General features: G+C 37.1%; 1 protein-coding gene across 1 annotated transcript; it reads right to left on the bottom strand.

The window, feature by feature from the left end:
- Nucleotides 1-1,076: 1,076 nt before the first annotated feature.
- enpep (glutamyl aminopeptidase) lies at nt 1,077-23,862 on the bottom strand. The gene is made up of 20 exons (XM_023264925.3): nt 23,068-23,862; nt 22,497-22,638; nt 19,910-20,044; nt 19,643-19,763; nt 18,136-18,290; nt 15,004-15,117; nt 14,740-14,874; nt 14,498-14,563; nt 14,295-14,360; nt 13,479-13,639; nt 12,642-12,724; nt 12,253-12,389; nt 9,414-9,469; nt 9,175-9,325; nt 8,187-8,260; nt 6,268-6,372; nt 5,883-6,056; nt 4,888-5,028; nt 2,599-2,680; nt 1,077-1,733 (listed from the first exon to the last, which is right to left on the bottom strand). The coding sequence occupies exons 1-20, from the start codon at nt 23,715-23,717 to the stop codon at nt 1,587-1,589; spliced, it is 2,895 nt and encodes a 964-aa protein (XP_023120693.2). The 5' UTR covers nt 23,718-23,862; the 3' UTR covers nt 1,077-1,586.
- Between the last annotated feature and the right edge of the window lie 1,657 nt (nt 23,863-25,519).

Here is a 25,519-nt window from a genome sequence, read left to right as displayed (position 1 = left end):
ATTCTGCATGTTTTGTTTTGTAAATTATTGACATGCAGCTACATATGGTTCAGGAAAGTTTCTTACTTGACTGCAATATCATTTTTACTGTTAATGTATGGTTGTGGATAGGACTTGTCATAATTGTTTACTTTTTTCATAATTCATCTCACTCATAATGAGAAAATATTTGATCTACTTGTCCAGTATTCAACTTCTAAATCATTGGAATGATGAAAAACAACTATGAAATTTTCAGGCTTTTATTTTTCCTGAGATACAGTCATTCAAATATAGTCTCAAGTTTCAATATGTGACAAAACTTGCTGAAAGAGCATAGCTATAGGGTAAAGCAACATAAAATTGAAATGCTTAAGTCTAAGTGCCCTAAAATTGTGGATTGCTTCATTAAATGTACCCTTAACCATGCAACAGTACATCTTAGAATGTAGTAAAAAGTTATGTTTTGGTTGTTTAGTTGCAGATGAGTCATTTTTGAGAGTTCAAATGTTAATTTTGGGTATATGACTATAATTTAAGATTGAATGATATCAGTATTCAGTTTGTGACATACCATTTACACAGTGGCAAAGGCCTCACACATCTGTTGGTTGGCTAATGTGGGGATTATCACCAAACAGGAGTGTTTTGTTTATGCCTTTTTTGACTTTTGAATGAGTGTCATGAAGTGTTCTGATTTGATTGAAAGAGATCAGAAGGCCACTGATGCACCACAGGAATGTGACCTACACAGTCCAGTTGTTCAAACATTGTTCAAAGTCTTTGCATTTAGTTTGAGGTTTACGCAAGCAAATAAAATAGCAGACATTGTCTCCTGTTGTCTATCCTGATCCTGTGAAAGAAAAAAAACTCGAAGGTGCACAAAATGTCTTAAGAGAGCAAATATCTCGGTGTCAAACTAAAAAGAATAATTAAAACCAATGAAATATCTATTTAAATTAAATAATAGTTAGCACCGTCACTATGATTTTACCCAAAGCATATCCTTGATATTTTTGAATGTTACGTCACAATAATGCTCTATATGGAAACTATAACTATTACAAAAACAAAACAAAAAACGAACAAGAAACAACTCCTCACACATTGACTTTATTATTATATTATTACTTTTACATTTTTATATCAATAACTTCCTTTCAGGTTGAACAAGATAGCTAAACATTTATTTAACTTCTTTACAATAGCTTCTTCACATTCAAATTCTGGTGTCCCTTCTGGGACACATTCCACATAAAATGTGTTAGACAGTGTTAGACTCAAGAAATGCTCCATATAATAAACTACAAGGCCATTTCTTTATTTAGCTCTTGTTCGCATCATCCACACTCACTTTTAGACACAGTCACTCTTGACAGCTCATCCAATGGAAATGTTACTCCACTAACCAACTGTCCTGCCTAGATGACTCTGTATAATATGTGTGATATATCTCATAAAGATGAACAAATCATCTAAAAATTTGTTTTTTCAGCCCTTAATCTCAAATAAATTAACACTTACATTAGCTTTTTGTTTAAACATTGATTACACTGAGGGATGCTCAGATTCTCTAAAGTGCAGAATGCCTGCACTTTAGCTGTGTTTTAGGCAGTGTTGTTTTCCAACCACTCTCGGATCTCGTTCTCATTTCTCCTGATCCATTCAATGTTGTTCCTCACCGTCTCCAATGCCTGCTTCCTGGGCATCTCCCCAGCACCAGCATCTGGTGTTAGATTGAAGAAATGCTCCATCTGATAAAACAGAATGGGAAATTAGTTTCAAAAACCCCTGAACACAAATTGTCAGCCTCTACTCCATCTAAAGCCCAATAAACCTTTATATTTGTAGCTCCTAGGTCTGAAATGTTACTGATAAAATTAATGCAACAGCAACTAATGCAACATTGGAATCCTATGGGTTACAATGGTAGCAATGCTCATGTCAGCACTATTTAAATGTCCATAAAAGCTTTTCAGTTCATACATGAAGCAAAATATATTTCTTCCTGCATTAACCAAATAATTTTGACCTCAATGTGACTAATAAGTCAACACCACAGAAACAATTTTTGGCAAAATAGTCTGTGGTTTGAACCAACATATAATTGTACATCTTAAACAATTGGGATATTGTGAAAAAGTTTAATAATTTACATCAGCTATTTAAGAAAATTAAATATTCTAAACTCATTACACATAAAGTAAATGTGATTTTTTTTTATTTTACAGCAGCACAGTTAAAAAATTAATAGAAACAAACAAATTCCACTGTATTACAACATCTTATTTCAAGTTTGAATAAATCTGTTCACACAGTATAAATATGTTGTATCTCTTGGTCTTACTCAGTACACAAACCACACCTGTCTGGTTGTGCTGTTGAAAATTGACCTAAGCAAACAATGTAATGTGACCACAATTATTGGAGTATTTATTTCTCCAAAGAAACCAAAACAAGAACTATGCAGGGTACTGTAAAGACATGTACTACCTACCCGCTTTTGGTCAAGCAAAAGCTAAAAATTATGTTAAAATTAATTAGCTAAAAAGACACCAGTATTTTTTTTTTTTTTTAAAGTTAACCAAAGGAGTAAACTGAACAAAGGCCAGTGCTAACCGTCCACAGCTGGAACTCTGTATTGTAAGTGGTGGTGATTTGAGTCAGGAGACGACCAAGATTCCTGTCGTTTATGGTGTATCTGTCAAGACAGAGAAAGGATCATTTTTTTTAAGCCGTGTATTCTGCCCTTGTTGGGTGTGGATATGGAAAGAGGAGCAAAAGGCAGACAGAGACAGGCTGGCAGAGGAAACTAATGAAACTCATGGTGGAACAAACAATGTTGGGAAAACATAAGGCTGCTGGGGAATGTAGGCAAACAGGCAAAAATCCAGGGCAAATTAATCCAAAAGCAAGGAATATATGCAAAAAAACTTGTGAAAAACAAAAGGTGAAGTTCCCTTCACCTTTTGTTTTTCACAAGGGAACAGGCAGGTAAACTGACAGAGTAACACACAAGATTAATACACCAGGCAGGAAGGGATGGAAACAGCAATCAACCAAAAACAGGGACAGCAGATAAAGATTTAGCATGTCCCAGTACATAGAATGTAGTCACAAAAAAAAATCCCAAAATACTTGGATGCCCAGTCGGATTTTGCAGTATGCAAGCATGCACGCTTTTCTGGCCATTCTAACCCACTTATGTTGTCTTGTGCAAGCATAAACAAGCTTGAGTTGCTGAGAACTCACAGACAGATGAAAAGCTAATTTTGCATGACACACTGTCATTTTCACACCTTAAAGCACAATATCATGACAAAGTAGTACAGTACAGTACTGTTAAATTAAAAAAAAAAGCTTGAATAATTCTCATCTCAATTCTTATGACCACATTCAGCCATTTCCTCCTTCCTTCCACCTGGATCATCTGCCTGCCCCTGCCGTCTGTTGCATTGTTATATGGTCTTGGCCTACTAATCCACTGCTTCCCTTCTTGATTCTTGGTGTTAATATTGTCAGGTTTGTCTTGCTCACTTGGCTTTTTGTATTCTTTAATTTAAGTTAAATCGTCATTATAACAAACTCTGATACTTGCAACAACAGTCTGCTTTGGATTTGTTTTTGTGCCTGGGTTTCCTGTGCAGCCATGACAGTATGATCTGGCTAGAAATTTCACTGCAAATTTATATCCAAGCATGGCATCCTCTGTCAGCATTTTGGTGGCTGACCATGAATAAGGACACAGGGCAAGAGAATTTGTCACAGCCTGTTCTGTCTGTACCCCCTCATAAAATTGCCCCCACAGGCTTGTAAGGTAGGTTACTAAGCATAATGAGCGCATCACTTCATCCGCCTCTCTTCTTACTCTGATGCGCCCATCATTTTGGAACAGGGTAAATCTGGACTCATCAGATCAAATGACCTTCTTCCATTGCTCCAGAGTCCTATCTTAAGCTCTTCACTGCGTCAGCTAAGGTTAAATAAGTTGTTGCCAGCTGAAACATATCCATCACTGAAGTAACTATCCAATGGAAGGGTATTACTTACACCACCAGTCAAAAGTTTGGACACACCTTCTCATTCAATGCTTTTTATGAAGATTAACACTTTTTTGTTTATAACATAATTCCATATGTATTCTTTTATAGTTTTGATGTCTTCAGTATTAATCCACAATGTAGAAAATAAGAAATAAATAAAATAAATGTGTAAATAGGGTGTGAATAAAATAAATTCAATAAAAACTATCGAATGAAAAGGTGTGTCCAAACTTTTGACCGGTAGTGTATTTGTTTAGTTAGATCCAGGTGGCGACTTTTTTGGACAGGCAATGTAATATACTGTAGTATGACATGTTGTCACATTGCAATAGAAAAATAAACATTCACTGCATTCATCAGGTGTAAAAATGCCAACATTTCAAATAAAACTGTTGTTGTTTAGTGTCTACTGAATATCCAAATAGGCAAATTTAAGCACATACATACTTTGTTTTGTTTTTTTTAATCATGCAGTCACATATTTTATTCGATCTTGTATTAATACAATTTATACAACCATTTTGTGTATATTGAGTTACAGGCAGAAAGGTGTAATATTTATATTTGCTGTTGAATTGTGTGTAAGTGGGGGCAGATACACATGTGCAGTGTAGTGCCATTGCTAATGAGAAAATATGTACCAGTCTGAAAACTTTGGTTTGGGATAAAGCTTTGAGCGTATGTCTGATAAGAATTAACTGCTGTCATGTTGTGACCTTAACATAAAACGTAATTTAACATTTCCCTGCCTCCTAGACTTGTATGCTAGATTTTCTGACTTTAAGATCCAATATATTTATGACAAACATTCTTGACAAAAGGTCTTGTCTGTTAGAGTCCACTTTTGTTGCCTTGTTGCACTGACCTGTTGACCAGATAGTCCCAGTTGAGTGTGGTCCAGTCCCAGGCCATGCGTTGACCGAGTGGGTTGTATGACACGTATCGCACCAGAGTGAACAAATCCTGACTCCTCACTACACTCTCATCTTTAGTAGCCTCCAGCAGCCTGTTGGGCATAAGGAAGTTTATTCTCTCTCCATAATACCTTCACTCTTCACAATGACTTTAAACTGCACTAGATTAGATTTTAAAGTCAAATCGAGACACAGAAGACTGCCCTATGCTTGCCCTGTTGTTCAGATTTAAATCTCTATATAGCTCTAATAAAATATTCAAAACTAAAAGTTCACAAGGTTGATTTTTTTCTTAACTACAATGAACATCATGTCATGAATGTGACACCTAATCTTAGCTTTATGTCTAAACCTGACTGATTTTCTTCTCAAATTTGTCAGTGATTAAGAATTAATCTTTTTTCAAAAAATATATAACAAACTGTCACTGCATGAGTAAAGTAAAAAAGCTACACCAATAAGTCAAAAACAAGACTTAGAATTTAAAACATGGTTTATTACAACCTAGATTTTAAAGGTCTTTTTAAAAATTGATTGACTTGCCTGACAGATTCCTGAATAAGAAAAGTGCACCTTTCAAGTGAAGAAAGAAAACAGATCTGTCTGTTGTTTGTCTGTCTACATGAGTGTGAATAGTTAATGTCCATCTACAACTGGTCAAAGATGGCTGGTGCCATGAGACTGTTCACAGTCACAATGTCCAGTACCAAGATCACATCAAGTGCTTGGTTAGAAATGTCTTTTTCACGTTTCACAGTGAATTCTCTTTGTGGTGTGATTGTTGCAGTGCAACAATAACAAAAAACGCAGTACTTTATTTCACGGTGATTTGACAACACAGGCATGGGTTGAATCACATATCTGACCTTAGAAAAGCTAACATATGGAAGTAAATTTGTTTGATTATTAGGTAAGTAATTTTGGACAAATGAGATGTGTTCATTACTTGTAGAGAAGTTCCAAGTTCTCCACAGATGCCAGTCCATACAGCAGCTTGTCCTTCTCTTGAGCCAAAGAAGCATTTTTGTACCTTTGAAACATTGTGTTCCACTTTTCTTCAGTTCCCGAGTTCTTCATGCCATATCTATATACCAGTAGTCTCAGGTTCACTGCTACACTGCTACATATCAAAAGGTCAAGAAATGTAAACAGAATGTTGCCAGAGATTAAAACATCATTCTAAAACAACTGCTGACTTTAAAATAATGCTAAAAATACTCTATATTTAAATTGTAACTGTACAGTATATTTGTTGTCTTGCTGTAAGGTATTACACTGACTGCAAATGATCTCTCAGCAAGTTTAGTTTGAAAAGACACTGAATAGCCTACCTGAGATCTCCTTTAATCCACTGATCAAAAATGTGTGATGCTTGACTCAGAGCATCTTGATCACCCATCTGACAAGCGATGCTGAGCACAGTCTCCCTCAGTAACCTGTTGAACACCACCACCAGTCACCATCACAAACCACTCAGTGTGTACAGGTGAATCCAAGGACCTAACTTCTTTTTCTATCTCTTCCCCCCTCGCAAACACGTCTACCTGGTCTACTCTAGTAATAAACTAGAGAAGAAGAAGTCTGCTTCCAAACCACAGGGGGCAGTGTATCTCAAACACATGTGTACCTGGTCTCCTCTGGTACTAATTTAGAGAAGAAGAAGTTTGCCATTGTTTACGCCACTTACAACATGGCATTTTACCGAATAAAAACATTTCAGAAGTTAGTTTTAATTTCACACCATGAATTGTTCATAACCCGGTTACCATGGTGATCTCTGTGTGATGAATCGTATAAGTGCACGTATTTGTAGACTTCAGTTACGAGTAGGTCCTGGCCCTACATAAAGCATAAAACAAGCTTAAAACAGGCTTAAAGCTTGTTTTATGCTTGCCGCGTCCGCGAGGTCTGTGCGGCTCCATGCGGAAAAATTACGTCATTTTCGCACCCACGCCCCCTCCAGCGGCCTTTCCGTGCGGAAAATTTCCACTCCGCACCTCCACATTTTTCTAACCAACGCGGACGGAGCCGCATGGAAAAACATGGCGTAGGACCTACTCATAGCTGAAGTCTAGAATTACGTGAACTTATACGATTCATCACACAGAGATCACTGTGGTAACCGGGTTATGAACTATTCATGGTGTGAAATAAAACTAACTGCTGAAATGCTTTTTTCGGTAAAATGCCGTGTTGTAAGTGGCGTAAACAATGGCAAACCTCTTCTTCTCTAGTTTATTACTAGAGTAGACCAGGTAGACGTGTGTTTGTGATACACTGCCCCCTGCAGTTTTGGAGCAGACGCACACGGAGTATAAATGCACACACGTTCTCTCGCACGGATTTCCGTGCGGCTGATTTCCGCGCGGCTCGTTCGTGCAGAAAGTATATTCCAGCCTTAACGCTGATCGGGACAGGACGCCGAGCGGGCGACGGAAGAGAGGGGAAGCTATGTGGGAAAGTAGAGGGGTGTGTTCGCGAGGCACCCCTCTTCCAGTTAAGTACCCTCTCTATTCATTTAACCCGTATTTTAACCACAAGGGTGTCTCTGGCGGGCCTCTTTTGTACAGTCGGGTGACTGCCTCCATTATATGCTCGTTTTTTAGAAAACCCCCGTCCGGCGCTTTGGAGCCCGCTGAGGGGATGAGTGGAGGACTGAGCCACTGTGGAGGACTGGGGGGCTGGGATTTTTAAATTCTGATTTTATGTGAATAAAACCGGTATATTTTTAATGGAGTTTGTGGCTTTTTAACCTGCTCACCTTTGATTCCAAGAACCTGCAATTTTAACCGAGTCCTAGGCTCTTTTAACCCTAGGAGGTGTTGTGGGCCTTTTTATATAGTTTTATCTTGTTTTAAATTGTATTTTAATTTCCCAGATTTTGACAGGGCCAACAGTAGCTCAGCCAAGTGACATCTGCAGTGGTGAATTTGTAAGATGTCGCAATCACGTTATTGTCAGCGGGCAGCTGACGTAGCATTCACTTGCTGTCATAGTTACAGTGACACTGTGCCGTTATCTCGCAATGATACAGAAATCCTTAACAAATCCGTGGATCCAGATTATAAAATGCATCACTGCCAAAATCTAATCAGGTGGTCCTTGTGTCATTTCTGACCTTACCTGAAAATTTCATCCAAATCCTTCATTCCATTTTTGAGTAATGTTGCGCACAGACAAACAAATGTATGCCGATCATGACATAACTCCGCTGTGTACTAGCGGAGTAATTATGAACTGTTTGGTGTACCTCTGTGTTTGTGTTCCCACATCATTCCATCCAAGTTGTGTTGAGATTGCTTTAACATGGTCACGAAACAGTTTCTAGAGAAGACAAGATCGTATTAACACAATAAATCCCAACAAAGTGAACCCACTCAATCTCTTTATTGAAAAAAAGAAGTTTCTTTGGCACCACTGCTGATTATGATTAAAAATAATTATATTTGTGATTTTAAAGTAGGTAGCAATTTATAGCTTGCATTTCTGTCTAGTTTTCTGTTTTGGATACAATTCCTGTGGCAGAAGCTATTTGTAATTTCCAGAGCCTGATGCTATTGCTTAACAGGTTAAGCAAACAAGACCATCAATCAGATAATAGCTCATTTCAGCAGAGCACAATAATGAAAATGTAACTAAAAATAAAATAAATAAATAAAAATCAGAATAACCCTTCTAATACAACAGTGCTGTACATAGGAAAAGCCAAAACTGGAAAAATAACAAAGAGTGTAGTATAGAGAAAATAATATAGTACTAAAATAAAGTAATAAAATGCGACAGGAGAGAAATCCAACTTAGGGCAGTTTAAAAAATATATTTTTTAAAAGTAAGGTCTTGGGAGTCATTCAAAAAAAGTCATTTAAGAGATTCTCTAAGTTTTACTTTTAATGAACTTAGAACACATCTCACTTAGACTTTTGCATACCAGCTGCAATCATTATCATGGACCTGATTCATTATATATGTTCAATTTAACAGTCGGAAAAAAGTGCATGGTCTGGCTCCATAAGCATTTCCATTTAATTGGGATGACATTTCAACCATCAGGCCTTCTTGCAGGTCATGCTACTATAAATCAGGTATCTTCCAACATGTTTAAAATACATATGTAATAGATATACAGAAAAAAATGTATATCTATTACAAGGAGCATTACAAAAAACACTTCAAGTTAAAACCTTTAACTCTAAATGTTTAATTAACTCATTATACTGATGGATTAGACACCGGCTTACCTGAAACTTTGGGTAGAGTTCAGCATTCCCAGATAGCATGTCCTGAACATAAGCAATAGAAGAAGCCACACGGTTCCAGACTATGTAGTCAGACTCATTTGTTAGATATTTAGTAAGATTCAAGGCATTACCATAATCTACAATCCCAGCCCTGAACAGTGAAATGAAACAGAATTTTTAGTCTTAGTGTGATAAGCGAAATTAATGTTCATACTGTATATTTTGGGGTGAATTCTTACCGTGCAAGAGCAAAAACATCATCAAAGTAGCTTGTGCGATCTGCTGCGTCAAATTCCTGTTTAAGAAAGAAAACTGAGTCACAGAATCACAGGAGACTGAAAGCTTTAGTGTGGGTAAGCTTACATAATGTACATGAAAACACTTACAGAAATTTTTTCATACATACAGTTGTAAAGACCATGTTGCCATGGCAGTCTTGAATCCTACAGCTCTTAATTTAAATACAATATGTTTAATAACTGCTTGTTTATTATACTATATACAGTACAATCGTGTTCTCACATAGTGCAATTTTAACTTTACTCTTGTTCTTACATACAGTGCAAGCTTATTTTTGTGTTATTTTACCTGTACTCTGTTTTCTGGTAATTTCTTACATTTTTTGTACTGATTTTTTTGTATGCCTGCCTTTTTTGTTCTCTAACAAAGACAATAAAGATCTATTCTATAAGTGTTTGTGACATAAAACAAACAAACAAAAAAATACAATTATAGACTTTGGTTCTTTTATAGATTTATTATAAGTAATCTGGACATAGGATGAAATCTGCTAAATCAAAAATATACATATAGCAAATATGCTATTATGAATGATCAGTTTCGGTGATGCAGAAAATTGTGTTAATCAAGATTTCTTAGTGGCATGACCTCTTAATTTCTTGTGAATGATTAGAATTAACTACAGCCAGTCTTGTCTGAGCCAATTTAAATAGGACTTATTTGATACAATCTTTAAATTTTGCCACAAATGCTACATTTGGAAAGTCAAGTTAAGAAAGTCACTTGGAGCCATTTTAAAAATGTTGTACATCCAAAAATCAACTGTGCAAACAGTTGTTTGGAGGTATAAAATGCCAGACACAGTTGTGTCAGTGTCCACAATCAACTGTGTTTTACATCAGTATCGGCTGAGAGACTTCCAGAAAGACTGTTATGAAGAAACAAGCCAGTGTCAGAAAGCCAATCAATTCTGACAAGAGGAGTGGTCAAAGGTACAACCAGAAGCTTGTAGATAGATAGTAAAAGTATGTAATTGAGGTGAAAACAGCCAAAAGACATTTATTTTTGATACAGCAGATTTTGTCATATTTCCAGAGGATCTTCTATACCAATATTTTTTGTGATAAAAATGCATGCGTTTCAATCATTCCATATTAAGAGTTGTAGGAATCACTGGTAACTCCAGACTGCCATGAACATTTATTCACAACTCTGTGTGTGTGTGTGTGTGTGCGTGTGTGTGTGTGTGTGTGTAGGTGTGTGTGTGTGTGTGTATATATAATTACTGCGATACATATTTTTACCAGTGTAATATCACAACGCACTGACTGAAAATAATATTTTTGCAATATTGTGTCATCTTACAGTAACTGTATTACTTTTTAGTTTAAGCATAGGTATTTTATCTTGACTATAATTTAAAACAAACGCAGTAGACAGATTGATTTAGGAATATGGGACCCAGAATATAACCTCAGTACAACAAAACTGGGTACGGCATTCATTAGTGAGGTTCCATTCTTTTATACATTCCTTCCATCCATCCATTATCTATACACTGCGGGGGGCTGGAGTAGAGTGAAGGCAGGAGACACCCTGGACAAGGTCACCAGTCTATCACAGGGCCACACTTAGAGACAAACAAGCACACTCACATTACCTATGGACATTTTAAAATCACCAATTAACCTCAGCATATTTTTGGACTGTTGGAGCGGGATCACCTGGTGAGAACATCCAAACTCCACACAGAAAGACCCCAGGCAAGGATTACAACCCAGGACCTTCTACCTGTGAGGCAACTGCACCACTGTGCCACTTACATTCTTTATCTTACAAAAAAACCACCTAGAATGACCAATTTGATCCCCTGTGGATCATGCAAGTTTGTCTTAGAATTAAAGATTTAAATCAGACTACTTGCTTGAATAGGTCAGTTTTCACTTTTTTTTTCATTAAAAACTCTTATGTTTTGGGGATCACTGTCATGTTATACTCCTACTAAAGTTTTTGAGACTGGAAGTGACGTTTTCTTTCAGTATTTTGGTGTACAAACTTGCATTCATAGTACCATATGTAAAAATCATCTCCTCTGTACCTTTAGCACTTATGCAGCCTAATATCAGCACACTCCCACCCTTATGTCTTCCCTATATTGGCTCTATGCAATGACTTGGTGATCTGGACTATTTTTAAGGGTCCTCTATGCCTGCTGTCATTGTTATATGACTCTTCCGGTACCTTCTAAAAACTGTGCTGTATGTTACTGCTTATGTTCAACAGTGCACTGATGCTCTTGTACCATCTACTATCCTTATAAATCGTATAAATTTTGAACTCTTTCATGTAATTGCATTAGTAACACAGGTTCTTTTATAACCTTGTTCATACAGTTAGCCTGAACTGAAAATTATAAATGCAAGAATTTTTGTTTGTGGCCCTTATTTTAAATGCAGTCTTGTAAGTAATACAATTATTATAAGATTAGACAATCTTAAATGATTTTAGTAAATTCTTTCAACATTTTAGTGATATTGCACAGGTGTGTATGTTTTTGGTCTACACTGTATGTACAATATAGCATGCTAAACAAGGGCAAAAAGTAAGAGATACTATATCTCCTATGCAGTATTGGGATCACTGTTTCCCACAAGTTAATGTTAATAAATCTATAATACCTATAAGTCATTATGATATGAGAACAAGATTTTAATTTACAAAAAAGCACCAACAACCTTAATACCAGTCAAAAATATAAACACATGGTGGATATTCTATAAAAACAAGATATGATATGTAGTGTGCACAATGTAAATAGATCTCTGAGCACAGCTATACCGAGTGGTTGGTTTGAAGCTGTTGACTAATAATATTCCACATGTTGTCAGCGTGGTTAACCCTGTAGAATCCAACGTGATCATTGTTAACCTTCAGCAGCCCGTCCGTTGAGAATGAATAGTTATCGATGACAAGCTCTGAAAATCAATGCAATCAAAATAAGTTTCTTCTGTGTAATGCACTTTGTAAAAAGTTATTTAATGAATAAAAACTATTCATGCCATTATTACTGGACAGACAAATTTATGGCAAGTCAGGATACCTCCTGACTTGCCATAAATTTTGCACAGTTCTATATATCATTGGTTGGCTTAAAGGCAGAGGATATATTTTTGATTATTATCAATGGCTTGTACATTATTACGAAATATTAACGTTGAGCATACTACCTGTGCTGCTCTTGTCAAACATAGCCAACATATTCTTGTCACTTTGCACAGAATGCCATTTAACTGGAATTGTCCACTTGTACCTGCAACAAAACAGGGAGGTCACCAACTGTGTATCAAACCACACTCACGGTGCAGTTCTGCTTCCATAACAATCAGCGTGAAGAACAGCGACTCCAAATGGAATCGATAACATCTGGGATAACATAATTCTCTTAAGCCCATGCCCACAAATATATTGTTCCAGAGCATGTTGACAGGCTTTGCCTGTCTATCCCAAGACACTATACTGCTCCCACCTAGTTGGTAAGCTGTACACAACCACCCTCATGTTCATGACAAAGTCTCTGAGATGTTAAGGGAAGCTGATACTGTCGACAGTGGGTGGGAGTTTGGGGCTGGTCCTTGACCCCTGACTTCCTTTCAAATGGAGCCGAGGGTCTATAGATGCATGTATGGGGATAGTATGGGGCCCCATTAGATGTACTGCATAAACAGAGTAATGTGTTTTTTCAGAAGTCCATCCATCCATCCATCCATCCATCCAGCATGCATCCATCCATCCATCCACCCATCCATCCATTACCTATACACCATTTTACCCTCTGTTGGGTCATGGCTGACTTAGGGTGAAGGCAGGGGTTGCCCTGGACAGATTGACAGTCTATTTCAGGGCCACACAGAGAAACAGACAACCAAACACACTCATATTCATACCTATGGTCAACGTAGACACACCAATTAACCTCAGCATGTCTTTGGATTGTGGGAGGAAGCCAGAGCACTCAGTATGAGAAACCATGCATGCACAGGAATATATAAGAAAGCATCCCTTACCCAAGAGATGAGGGAGGCTGACTGGCATCAGCGTTAGGATCCAGGAGGAAACGTGTTTGGCTTAGCCTGGCATTTGTCTCAGACACAGACAGGTCTAGCACAGGATAACCCATCTGTTTGGTCCATGTGTCCATGACTTCTTCAACTGGCAACCCACTCACCTGGGTACAGATAGGAGAAATTGGTTACTTTTCAGAGAACTTCACAAAGTGCTCAGCAAGATTTCAACATTTTGGAAAACAAATGTATTTAAGTTTTTTTCTGAGAGTGAGATGTTCAAAAGGACAGCAATGTCATGTTCAGTGTCAAAGTGGAGTCAGGACATTACTGCATCCACACTCATACATTTTCATTTTAAAATGGTCAGCAGCATTTCCAAAAGTCCAAAAAAGTCAGAGAACTGTGGATGACATAAATGTAGCTACATTATAATTGCAAGTTATGTGTTGTAAGATGAAAGTTTGTTAGTGTTGATGTAGCTCAAAGCTCACTAATTAATACACTTTGTCACATTTGGTAACCAGACCATTAGTCTTTGGAACATATGTAAGTCAATGTTGCCAGATTTGAACCATTATGCCTATTCAAAAACCTAGAGCAAAACCTTTCCTCACTGACCATATGTCACCACTCAAACTTGTTTTGGTCAACTCCAGCTTAGTATGTAACACACAGATGCAAGAAATGATATCTTCTCACTTCACATTCATAAAGACGGCAATTATGCATTCTTTCCCCAAAATATAAGATTTTTCTTTTGATACTTGAGTTTTAACCTGGCACATACAGCAGAAAATAGCTGAAAAGCACACATACATTGGCAAGAGATTCCCAGAAGTTGGCTGTTTTGGCGTTCTTGAAGTAGTAGTCTTTCAAATATTTCTAGTGCAGAAACAAGAAGAAAAAAACAGTTTTTCATCACTTAGCTCACATGTAATGTTTGAAACTTTGCTGAATCTCAATCACAAGAATTACATCCATTGTTAAATATGTGTCAGGAAGCTGTTAGCCTGACTTACTCGACAACCGTCTCTGAACATGTCTCTACCGATCCAGTCCTCCAGCATCCTGAGAATTGATGCTCCCTGGGAAAAGTTGAACAATTTTCATTACAGGTAGTATTTTCTTTCATCATTAGTCATACATTTTTCTGTATGTTACATACAATGTAAAGTAAAAATGGCATTCCTCTAATGCATGGTCTAGCATGGTTTTCTGAATCTTAGATTAAAGCTTTTGAAGTTTTCCAGTAGTCTCATACCTTGCTGTATGAGATGGTATCAAACACCGAAGTAATTTCTGCTGGGGTAGACACATTCACAATGATAGGGTGAGAGGAAAGGAGGGCGTCATCCACCATGACAGGAAGCACATCATTGACGATCATGATGTCTCGCTGTATAAACAAAAAGAACCAACCAAGCAAAACAAACAAACAAAAAAAAAATCACTGTACTGAGATTCTTAAATTGACTGGTACCAGTAGTTTGATATACGTTTGTTGTGTGCTTAGTGGAGAACTAACCATGCCCCAGGTAGGTCTAGCTTTCTCCACACCAATGTACTCAAAGAAACTGGCAAACCCCTCGTTAAGCCAGAGGTCATCCCACCAATCCATGGTTACAATATTCCCAAACCACTAGAAAATGACAAATGACATTAGTTTTGAGGTTCCAAACAAAGACAATTGGATATAGAATTTGCAAGGATGAATGATTCTGCTAGATGTTACCCACTATATTGCACTAACAACACTGTACATACTGTATTTTGATCCTTTTTTTAAAAAAAAAATGTATGATACTAATACAAAGGTGAGAGAGAAATGTCTTCTCGGTCCCTCTGTATGTCCTGGATATAGTCAAATTGACAATAAAAATCTTTATTCTATTCTATTCTATTCTATTCTATTCTATTCTATTCTATTCTATTCTATTCTATTCTATTCTATTCTATTCTATTCTATTCAGTTCCACGTAGGCCCCTTTAACTCCTCTTTTGTATGATTGCCTGTGGAGAAAATTTGGCCTTTATATTAATAACAAGCCTTCCTGGCAAATTTCCCCCACAGGAATATTTCCATCAGCTCAACAACATAATAGTGTTGTACTCACCACACTGCTGCTCTGAATTTATGGTGGGGATGGGGGGCTTACAGACCAGTGTTTATGCATTAAAGATATGCTCGTTTTTGGTCACACACGTGCGTGGATGTGATATTACACTGGTAAAAATATGTATCGCAGTAATTATATATACACACACACACACACACACACACACACACACACACACACACACACCTACACACACCCACACACACACACACGCACATGCACACGCACAGACACACACACACACACACACACACACACACACACACATATATGTGTGTGTAGGTGTAACTTGGCAAATAAAGAAGAAATAAAGAAACACTTTTTCCATGGTCAGAAGGCTCAAGAAAGTAATTGAAATGATGTGTGACTATATCAGTAAATAAATATAAATACCATGATAATGATAAAGAATTATCTGGTAGATATATATTATCTGGTGTTAGTTTATTAAGTAAACCGAGGAGAATAATTTGGTGTGTAGTTGCCTAGTAATTGTGCACATTTATCTTTATAACAATTATTTTATTTTATTTTTCAAACAGAAAAACCTGATTTATTTTTTCTAAATAATGTTCACTTTTTCTTAGAAATTAAAATTTGGATTCCCTGATCATATTATATCGTGTCAACAGTAGAGGGAATCCTGAGATAATAATGCATACAGTGCATAATTCAAATTGAACCACAACTAGTTCCTCTTTCCTGAAACTTTGGTCAGTTAATAAAACTTTATGGACTGTCTCCAGACCTCTTATCTACCATCACTGTAAAATAACTGATAAGCTGGAAGGATTTGTTCTTAGACTGTGCATCATAAAAAGTTTGAAAAACAGCACATCAAGTTAAACATTTAGAATTCTGGACTCTCGACTACTTTCCTGTGGCCAGTTTTATGCCCAAAACAAAAAACAAAAACAAAGACAAAAGTCACCAAACCTTTGCCAAAACAAAAGTGAGCTTCACTGGATATAATCAGTTTTTCTATCATATGTGGCTGAATTTCAACACTAAGATAAAACAGTACTAAAACTATAGTCATTACATTTTTCATATACAACCAGTTGTACTCTTAACACACACAACAGATACAAATCATCCAAACACCAGCTGAAGTTAAGCAGATGGTTTTTGGTAAAGAATTTTATTATTATTTATCACAGAAATAATAGTCTATATATTTTATCCAACATGATTAGACTTTTGATTGAAATGTCTTGGCCATGGAAAAGATTTAGAGATATTTTCATATATTAGATGTCTCTTTTTATGAAAGACATTTAACTGTTTGTGAATGAAGGTCTGAATAAACAATAGTTTTGGTGTAATTTTTACACCAGTCCTCTTGACATGACTGTGTAAGTAATCAAGACCACATCATGACAGGAACTCCCTAAACCCTAGGGTATTATCTAAAAAACAAAAATGCCCCAAAATGTATTCAGTAAACAACAAACAGTAAAGTCAAAATGAACAACAAAGTTAACAACCCTGGGCTCTATTGACAAGGGACACAGTAAAATTTCCAAAGTCCAGCAAAAAAAAGAAGGTAGCATAATACAATAACATTTTCTTTTCTTGTGCCAGATAAAAATGATAAATTATGGGGGTTAAATAATAACTTTATAACAGTGCGTCGTTCAACACCGATGCTACTAAATGTGTTCTAAAAATGCTCAATAGCAAATTTGATGCAAGAGTAATGAATTACAATATCGCTACATCCATTTTAGTCATAATAGTAAAAGATTGTGTCTTCATTTTAGTCATTTTGAGTTTTTGGAGTCAATCACACTCTGCAACCTTTTTAAAATGGCGGGTTGTGCCACAGTAATGGAAAGACCATGATTCTTGTTTGATTGGAAATGTTTAAACTGCTCACTAGAGTTTACAACCACTATAATTTATCACCATGGCTGTTGTTTGCCTAGTGAGGCAGTTGCCTATGTCAGCAGTTCTGTTAGAACTGCTGACATAGGACAACTGTTTATCTGAGCTGCATGATTGAGCTGCTATACATAATGCTGAGTATCATGTCTTTGTATGCTGATGACAATCTACCACTACTTTGCCATATCTTAACAAGTTTTAGTTTGAGAATAAATAAAGTGAGGTTTACCAAATGAATGAGGTTATGAGAAACTCAGAATTTGTCTCTGACATTCAAAGACAATGAATTAGTCACATGATGCTAAACTGGTGTTATTATTAAAACTACTGCTTTTGTTGCTTTTTCATCATGCAATGTTTAAATCTTTTGACATACTACTCAAGTAATGTGCCAATATTTTCCCCTAAAACATTGAGTATAAAGTAAGATAAAAAGAAAAGCAACTCAAATGATAGCACTTTGAAAGGGTCATTTAAACTTACTTTCTATCACTGTAATAAAGTTTGAGATACTGTAAATACACACACACCAAGTAAAAAATGCATCTGAAAAAAAAAACATACTGCCCCATACACCACATGCATTGTGTATGTGAATTCTGTTACACAAATACAACAAGCAGAAAATGTAGTAAGAATGTAGATATTGTTACCTGGTGAACCAGCTCATGGGCAATAACACTGGCCACTCTTTGCTTGTTTTTGGAGGATGACTGGTTCTCATCATACAGCAGGTTGGTCTCCCGATAGGTGATGAGACCCCAGTTCTCCATGGCACCAGTACCAAAGTCAGGGATGGCTATCTTATCTGGATCAAAACAGCACAAAGTATTTAGTAAATAGACTGCTTGCTATGTTTTATTCCATTGCTGCCTTAATATTTTTTTATGAGATAGTGACTAACTGTAAAGCTGTACAACTTCTCTCAAGATTGCCATCAATGTTGTAATAGGAATGATATTCTAGTTATATTTCAAATATGATACTGGGTTTAGTCAACCGCCTCATCTTTCCTCTGTCGAAACTAATTTTCATTGTGTACACCAGAAGAATGAAAATGTACAGGTTAGAGGTCTTTACTGATCAGACTAAAGCATGGTTATTTCCTTTTATCTGCCTCTCCATGAAGCAGTTCCACAACAGGATTTACACAACTACAGAGAGGTACTGATAAGCCACCTGTTTTCAATACAATTACCTTTTACTTTATTGAAACATTGTAGAACAGTCACTATTGGGTATAATTCATCTGTACTGCAATAAATTCAGTGCTGTAAAAAGTGATGAAGACTTTTTGGACTATGCACATTATTGTGCCTTATCACAACAGATGTCAAACAGCAGACAAGCAAGATATTTTCTCTGGCTGGAACCAAGCAACACCCAGTTTTTCTGTCATTATGTAATGTTGTAACGGGAGTTCTTTTAAATATTCCTTGTATGGCTCAAACAGAAAAATATTTTTAAGAGGGTTGTGTTCTTGCCCCGTTATTTTGGGGAGTCTCAGCTTATGTTTAAACTTAGGATATGTCTCTTACTTATGATGCAGAGCCAAAAGACCAAAGAATGTTACTCACAACAGAATAAAGTATGTTTTTTCAACTTTGTATTATTTGACCTGAATGAGCATGCCTGGAAAATTATATTAAGATACATATCTCTAAAATCAATGTTGTAGTTTTAAAAACTTATCGTTACAGTTAGGTAGTGGGATGCAGCACTGTATGATGTCCAGATTTATTAGAAATAATCATCAGCATGAAAAAAAGATAAATATGGTCTCAAGCTTTTTATCAGTACATAACTGGTTACATGTCAAAATATTTTATTTTTACATTTGGTCAACATAAAAAGACCCCCAACCCTATTAAAAGCAATACAAAATAAAACTATGACCCCCAAACATAGAAAAAGACGTGTGTCTCATGGTGGCCATTACAGTAAAAACACTGTTAATAAAGTAAATGTAAAGAGAAATATTTAACATTGTACTTATATACGTTAAATATTTCTCTTTACATTTACTTTGTGTTATGTTACTATGTTGTTATCAGCATAGTAGCATGGATACCACAGGGTTTTTTTTAATGTTCCATTCAGTCATCTGCTTAATGTGCAGCGATAAAGTCATTATGAATGTGTAAAAATTGAAAAGCATACCCAATTTTGAGATGGAGTATGTCATGTTGAAATATTCCTCAAAGTAATCAAAAATGATCTTGGTTACGTTGGCTGCATATTCTGCAGTTCCTAACTGAGTTGGCTGAGCGTAGATTCTCAACTGCACAGGAAGACAAAACACAGAATTGTGTATTGGTATGTGTAAAAATATGTAATTAGTAGTAAGTAAAGCAAGATCAGTTTAAATATTTACAACAATTTGCGTGAAGTGATGGCACTGGTTTTGATACATAATAGTAAACTCACAGGAATTCCATGGGCAGAGGTTCTTTCCACATACTCAAACTGGTGCACAGCAAAACATACCAAATAGGTACTCATTGGAATGGACTTCTGGAAGGAAGTTTTTGCTTTATTGCCTGGCAGTTGTTGAGGAGCGCCCTGGAAAGGTAGAGCAAAAGGCTTAAGGGTTAATGTTAATGCCACTTGGCTAACACAGCTGGGTAGATTCCTTGGCTCAAGAACAGGGGCACAAAATCGATTCCTTGGCTTTAGTATTCAGCCAAAACTGCACACCAAATTATTCTCAGCCAAAAATTTGCAGGACAATCTGATAAAGACAGGAATTAAATATTTTCACAATACCAGACATTTAATTGAACTTACTGTGATAACCCCAGTGCTTAAAGCTTGGCAGTCCTCACATCTAAGATTTGAATTCCAGAAATATAATGGACATCATGCACAAACTTTTTTTTTTTGATGGTAATTTGTATGAATGTTGCAAGTTGGATTGACAGAACTCTCTTAATTGCAAAAACTTGTCATAGATGGGTCATTTTAGACTGACGAATGACACGTTAATGAGGAAAAGCATGCTAATGAGATTTGATAAATAATATGCCCCTAGAATATAAAGCTAGATTTTTGCTTCATATGGGAAACTTTCCCTCACAAAAGCAGGCAAAGCAAAGGAGTCCATGACTATTATAACAAGTGTCCGAGGTGACTACGACCACTGAGAAATTAGAGCAGAGAATATTATAGAGATGATATTACATTGTCTGGTGCACCAGAACATTATACTTGACAGCAGCCAGCATAAAGAGTTATTTTTGATCAAGATATGTTGTTCAACATACATATAAAACAAGTTTGTAGGACAGCTTTCTTTCATCTGTGTTATATTCTAAAAATCAGGAACATCTTGTCTCAGAGTGATGCCGAGATATTAGTCCATGCATTACTAACTTCTAGCCTGGACTACTGTAATTCCCATTATCAGGATGTCCTAATAATTCTCTTAAAAACCTCCAGCTGATACAAAATGCTGCAGCCAGAGTTCTGATAGGAAACAGAGAGAATACATTTCTTCCAGATTAACTTCTCTTCATTAGCCCCCTGTAAGAGCCAGGATAGAATTTAAAATCCTGCTTCTCATATCTTGTGTAATGTTACCATATCATCCTGACAGAGCTCTTTGCTCTCAGACTACAAGTTTATTTGTGATTACCAGAATTTCTGGAAGTAGAATGGAAGGCAGAGCCTTCAGTTATCAGCTTCTCTAATGTGGAATCAGCTACCAGTTTGTGTTCGGGAGGCGGACACCCTTTCTACTTTTAAGATTAGGCTTAAAACTTTCCTCTTTGACAAAGCTTGTAGTTAGGGCTGCTCAGATCACCTGAGCTGTCCATTAGTTATGCTGCTATAGGTGTAGACTGTCGATGGATTCCCATGATGCACTGGGCTCCTCTTCTCTGCTCTATCTACTATACTGTTATATATCACCATTACATGTTACTAATTCTATGTTTTCCCCAAGGTACTATGTCCTGTGCTTTTTGTCTCCACGGATGTCTGGATCTGAAGCTTCACATCTCTGATATTCAGCTGCTGCCCTGCCATCCCCACCCCAACACTTCCTGCTATCCCCACCCCCTCATCCCCACTCTCATCCAACCAGTTGAGGCAGATGGCCACCTTCCCTGAGCCTGGTTCTGTCAGAGGATTTTTCCCCCTGTCTAGCTCACGTTTTTTTGAGTTCCTTCCCACCATCACACATCAGAGGGAATCCAAAAGCATCTTTGGATTGTTGGGTGTTCTGTTCTCTCTGCTTATAATTCATAAGATCTGTACTTTACTATGCTCAGCACTGTGACATGACATATGTTGTGAATCTGCACTATATAAATAGAACTGAACTGAACTGAAATGAGTTAATTGAATTGAACTGAACTGAGCTGAATTGAATTGAATTGAATTGAATTGAATTGAATTGAATTGAATTGAATTGAATTGAATTGAATTGAATTGAATTGAATTGAATTGAATTCAGTGACGTTGCTTACTGGACACTTAAATGGAACAGAGCCACAATTATGCCATTAATTACATGTACGGCTCTTCTGCTATGACAAGTCACAATTAGGTCTGCTTCCATTGGCTCGTCAAGTAGTACTTTATGGTGGAAAATAAATTGCTATTACTCACCATTTTGCAATGGGTCTTTTTCCAATGACTGTGTATGGGGAACATGCTTTTTGGAGCAGTGTGCATCCACACAGGCTGTACTAATGCAGTTTGATACTAAGCAAAGATTGCAGTACAGCCCACTTTTGTTGGGGCTTGATACCAAGCAACAATTTTTAACATGCTCTTTTGATTATTGAACAACTGAAAGTAAAACATTTGAAGTATTTGGGTCTTGCTTACCATTTAATGGTGTTTCTCAATGTCAGCAGCATTTTACAATGCTGTACTAATGATATAACAAGTAACATTTTGGTAATAGTAGCCAAATGCAGCTAAAAATACTGTGTCTAAAGGTCTTGGTGGTATGCCTGATTGAATTTCTGTATGCCCACCCACAATAGCATTATTACTGAAGTCCTACCTCTGGTGGCATGTTGGATAGAGCTCCATACTTAGCATCATGAGTGATGGAGATAGAGTAGGTGGCTTTCTTGTTTGGTTCATCAAAGCACGGGAATGACTTGCGGGCATCTGTTGGCTCATGATCAGTTGCAGCAATCTTTCTGGTGATCAGATGATGGACTAATTATTGCAGAAAGTGACCCCCTCGTTCACTCCCCCCACCATATAACACTGTATAACTGCTATGTTGATCATCACTGGATACAAGTTGCTTGGTGCAATTTATGTGCTATGGATGAATTCATGTGATACAAACTCCAGAAAATGTCACTCAGTATACTTGGAGTTGGCATTAATTAGGTAACTATTATGAAGAAAGAAAATGGTCTGCATACTACAGCTGAAATTCTCAGTATTTAGAGAATTAAAAAATAGAATGAATCAAAACAAAGTGCAACCAGCACTTCCTTAAAACAACTATGTTGTGTTGCCTGTCTTCTGTCTGTGTGTCCTTTTATGTTTATTTTGTGTTAATAAACATGTGCGTTGTGTGTGTCATGTTTATGACAGATTCAAATTAGAGAACTTACTTGGTGACCCCCTTCTCTGTGTAGATAACTCTGTAGAATCCAACCACAGAGCCATTGAGCCAGCCCTGGAAGTCCAGACTGAGCACATACAGATCTCCTGGACCAGTGACAGGCAGCTCCTCTGTGGCCTCCACCACCACATACTGCTGAGGTTTGTATTCAAAACAGCTTTTCACAGCCACATCCCTCTGCCCTCCCTGACTGTTCAGCATCTTTAATCTGGGCATGGTGCTGACAAATGTCTCTCTGATGTGGAGCCAAAGATGACGAGTGGGCTTACTGACTTCCACTTGGATTTCCACAATGCCACTATAGGTGTCATCAACCAGGTCCGGCTCCAGGTGCAGGTTATAGTGGACTGGATTCACATAGCTGGGTAAACGGAAATTCCTCCAGTCCCCACTGGAGTCTGTAGAAGGTGTGCATGGCCCCCTGCTTGGAGGAAGAGGCTGAGTAGGCATTGGTGTAGGCTGTGGTGTTGGTTCTGGTGTGGAGGAGGTAGGGATGGGGCAACAATCTGACCCCGAGAGGCCCACCCCGAGGCCCACTGCCAAAGAGCACACTACCACAGTCACGCAGATGATAACTACATGCTTACTCCGAATACAGTACTGCTTCTGTTGCTTCTCCAAGTCCATGCTGTCAACCATGGCGACTTCTGCACGTGAAAACTTTCCCTTTAACAGTAAACTATTCTAAAGCTGGCCTAAAGTCGGAGCTGCAGGCTTTGGCTCCTACAGTCTTGTAATTAGGTGTGTGAGCTGATCCAAAGCTTGTCTCTGTGGTACTGGTAAATCTTACACATCGAGCAAGAGATTTATTCTGCCCTTGGAGCAGTAAAAACCCCTCCTCCTGTTAAACATCTACATTTCTGCCTGTAAATCAACAACTAAAGTTCAACGTTATGTTTGTTGTGTTTCAAACTGTGACATTGTTGTTTATGTGGCTGAATGTAAATAGGACATGAACTTAATGCCTGCAAATAATTCCAATCCATTGTTTCCCATCTTTTATAAGTCCAGACTTTTAAATAAACCTTGAATTAAAGACTAGATAATCATTGTCTTGTTCTAAAGTCATTTGTGCTTATGACGTCTTCCCTCATATCCATATTTTCTAAACCCTATCTCATTCCCAGGGCATCAAATACTGTCACTTTGTCAAGGTCACTTGGCTTTATTTTTTTGTGATGTGAGTCTAGTTTTGTCTCATTGTTTAAATTTGGGCACTGAAACTGCTTAGATGGCTAGATGAAAAGACTGTTGTTTGGATTAAAATACACCCTTCAATAAATGTAACTGAATTATTCAAAAAACTGTGATGACACCAACCAAGAATACTTGGCTATGATCTCATGGTGTTTTTTTCTGACATTGACTGGGTTTATTGAACTACTGTTTGTGCTGAAAACTGCAAACAAAAAATTGGACCTAGAAAATTAAATAGCAAGGGGCTCTTCATATAGCAGCTTTATATGATGAGTTGAACATGAGAAAGACTCTGTCGATGCTGGTCTTATAGAGATTGCTGCTGAGAAAGTCATTTTTTTGATCTATCAAAATGTATTATTATCTTGAGCTCACTGTTGCCATAGCTTGGTTTCGATTGCACGTTGCATTATCTGCATCCCTCAGCTCAAGAGTTCCTGTTATCTTTATGAGAAAGCTAAGACTATATTGTTTGAAGGACAAAAGGCCACAATAACTTTTATTGTCTTGTGCAACTCTTGGTCAGACTTGACCAGAACATGATCCTGGTATTAGTGCTGTCCTTTCAGCTGAAATATTTACTCTGCATTTCTCTGCTTTAATATCCTTTCTTTTGTATTAAAATACAAAAGACAAACATTGTTACACCTTATTCAGTTCAATTCAATCTTATTTATATAGCTCCAATTCACAACATATGGCATCTCAGAGCACTTCACATAGTAAGGAAGAGGCCTTACAAACTTTAAACAGAGAAACTCAATAGATGCAACATTTTTTTCAAATTTCCTTTAAGCAATCATTCAGTGTCATTGGGATGAAACACACAAGGCTCTTCCAGATTTCCACAACAATTGACATCAAAGGTGGAGAGGAGTGAACACCCTTTGCAGATTGCTTTTCCCAAAGTTCACTTTAATTGTGTTGGTTTTCTTATTTGAAATTGAATATTGCACAAGAAGTGAGAACGAACAAGTGGGAAGGGCAGAGTGCTATGTATAGGTGTATGACAGGAAGGGGAGTGATTCAGGTGTGGTCCTGCTCCTGAATCTCAGCAAAAGATATTTTCTCCACTTCAGCAGCTCCACTAGCAAGGACCACACCACAACAAAGGAAACAAAGGAAAGTCAATGGAATATTGATTCTAGAGTGCCGGATAGATGTTGGAAAGTGGGATGTTGGAATTCATTGATAGCTTTGGATAGGAGGACAGATGTTGGTGGAAGATGACTATGATTAGTTAA

This window comes from Amphiprion ocellaris, chromosome 20 (assembly GCF_022539595.1).
Source record: "Amphiprion ocellaris isolate individual 3 ecotype Okinawa chromosome 20, ASM2253959v1, whole genome shotgun sequence".
NCBI lineage: Eukaryota > Metazoa > Chordata > Actinopteri > Pomacentridae > Amphiprion > Amphiprion ocellaris.
The sequence above is the reverse complement of the archived record's forward strand: the minus strand, read 5'-3'. Positions and strand labels throughout refer to the sequence as shown.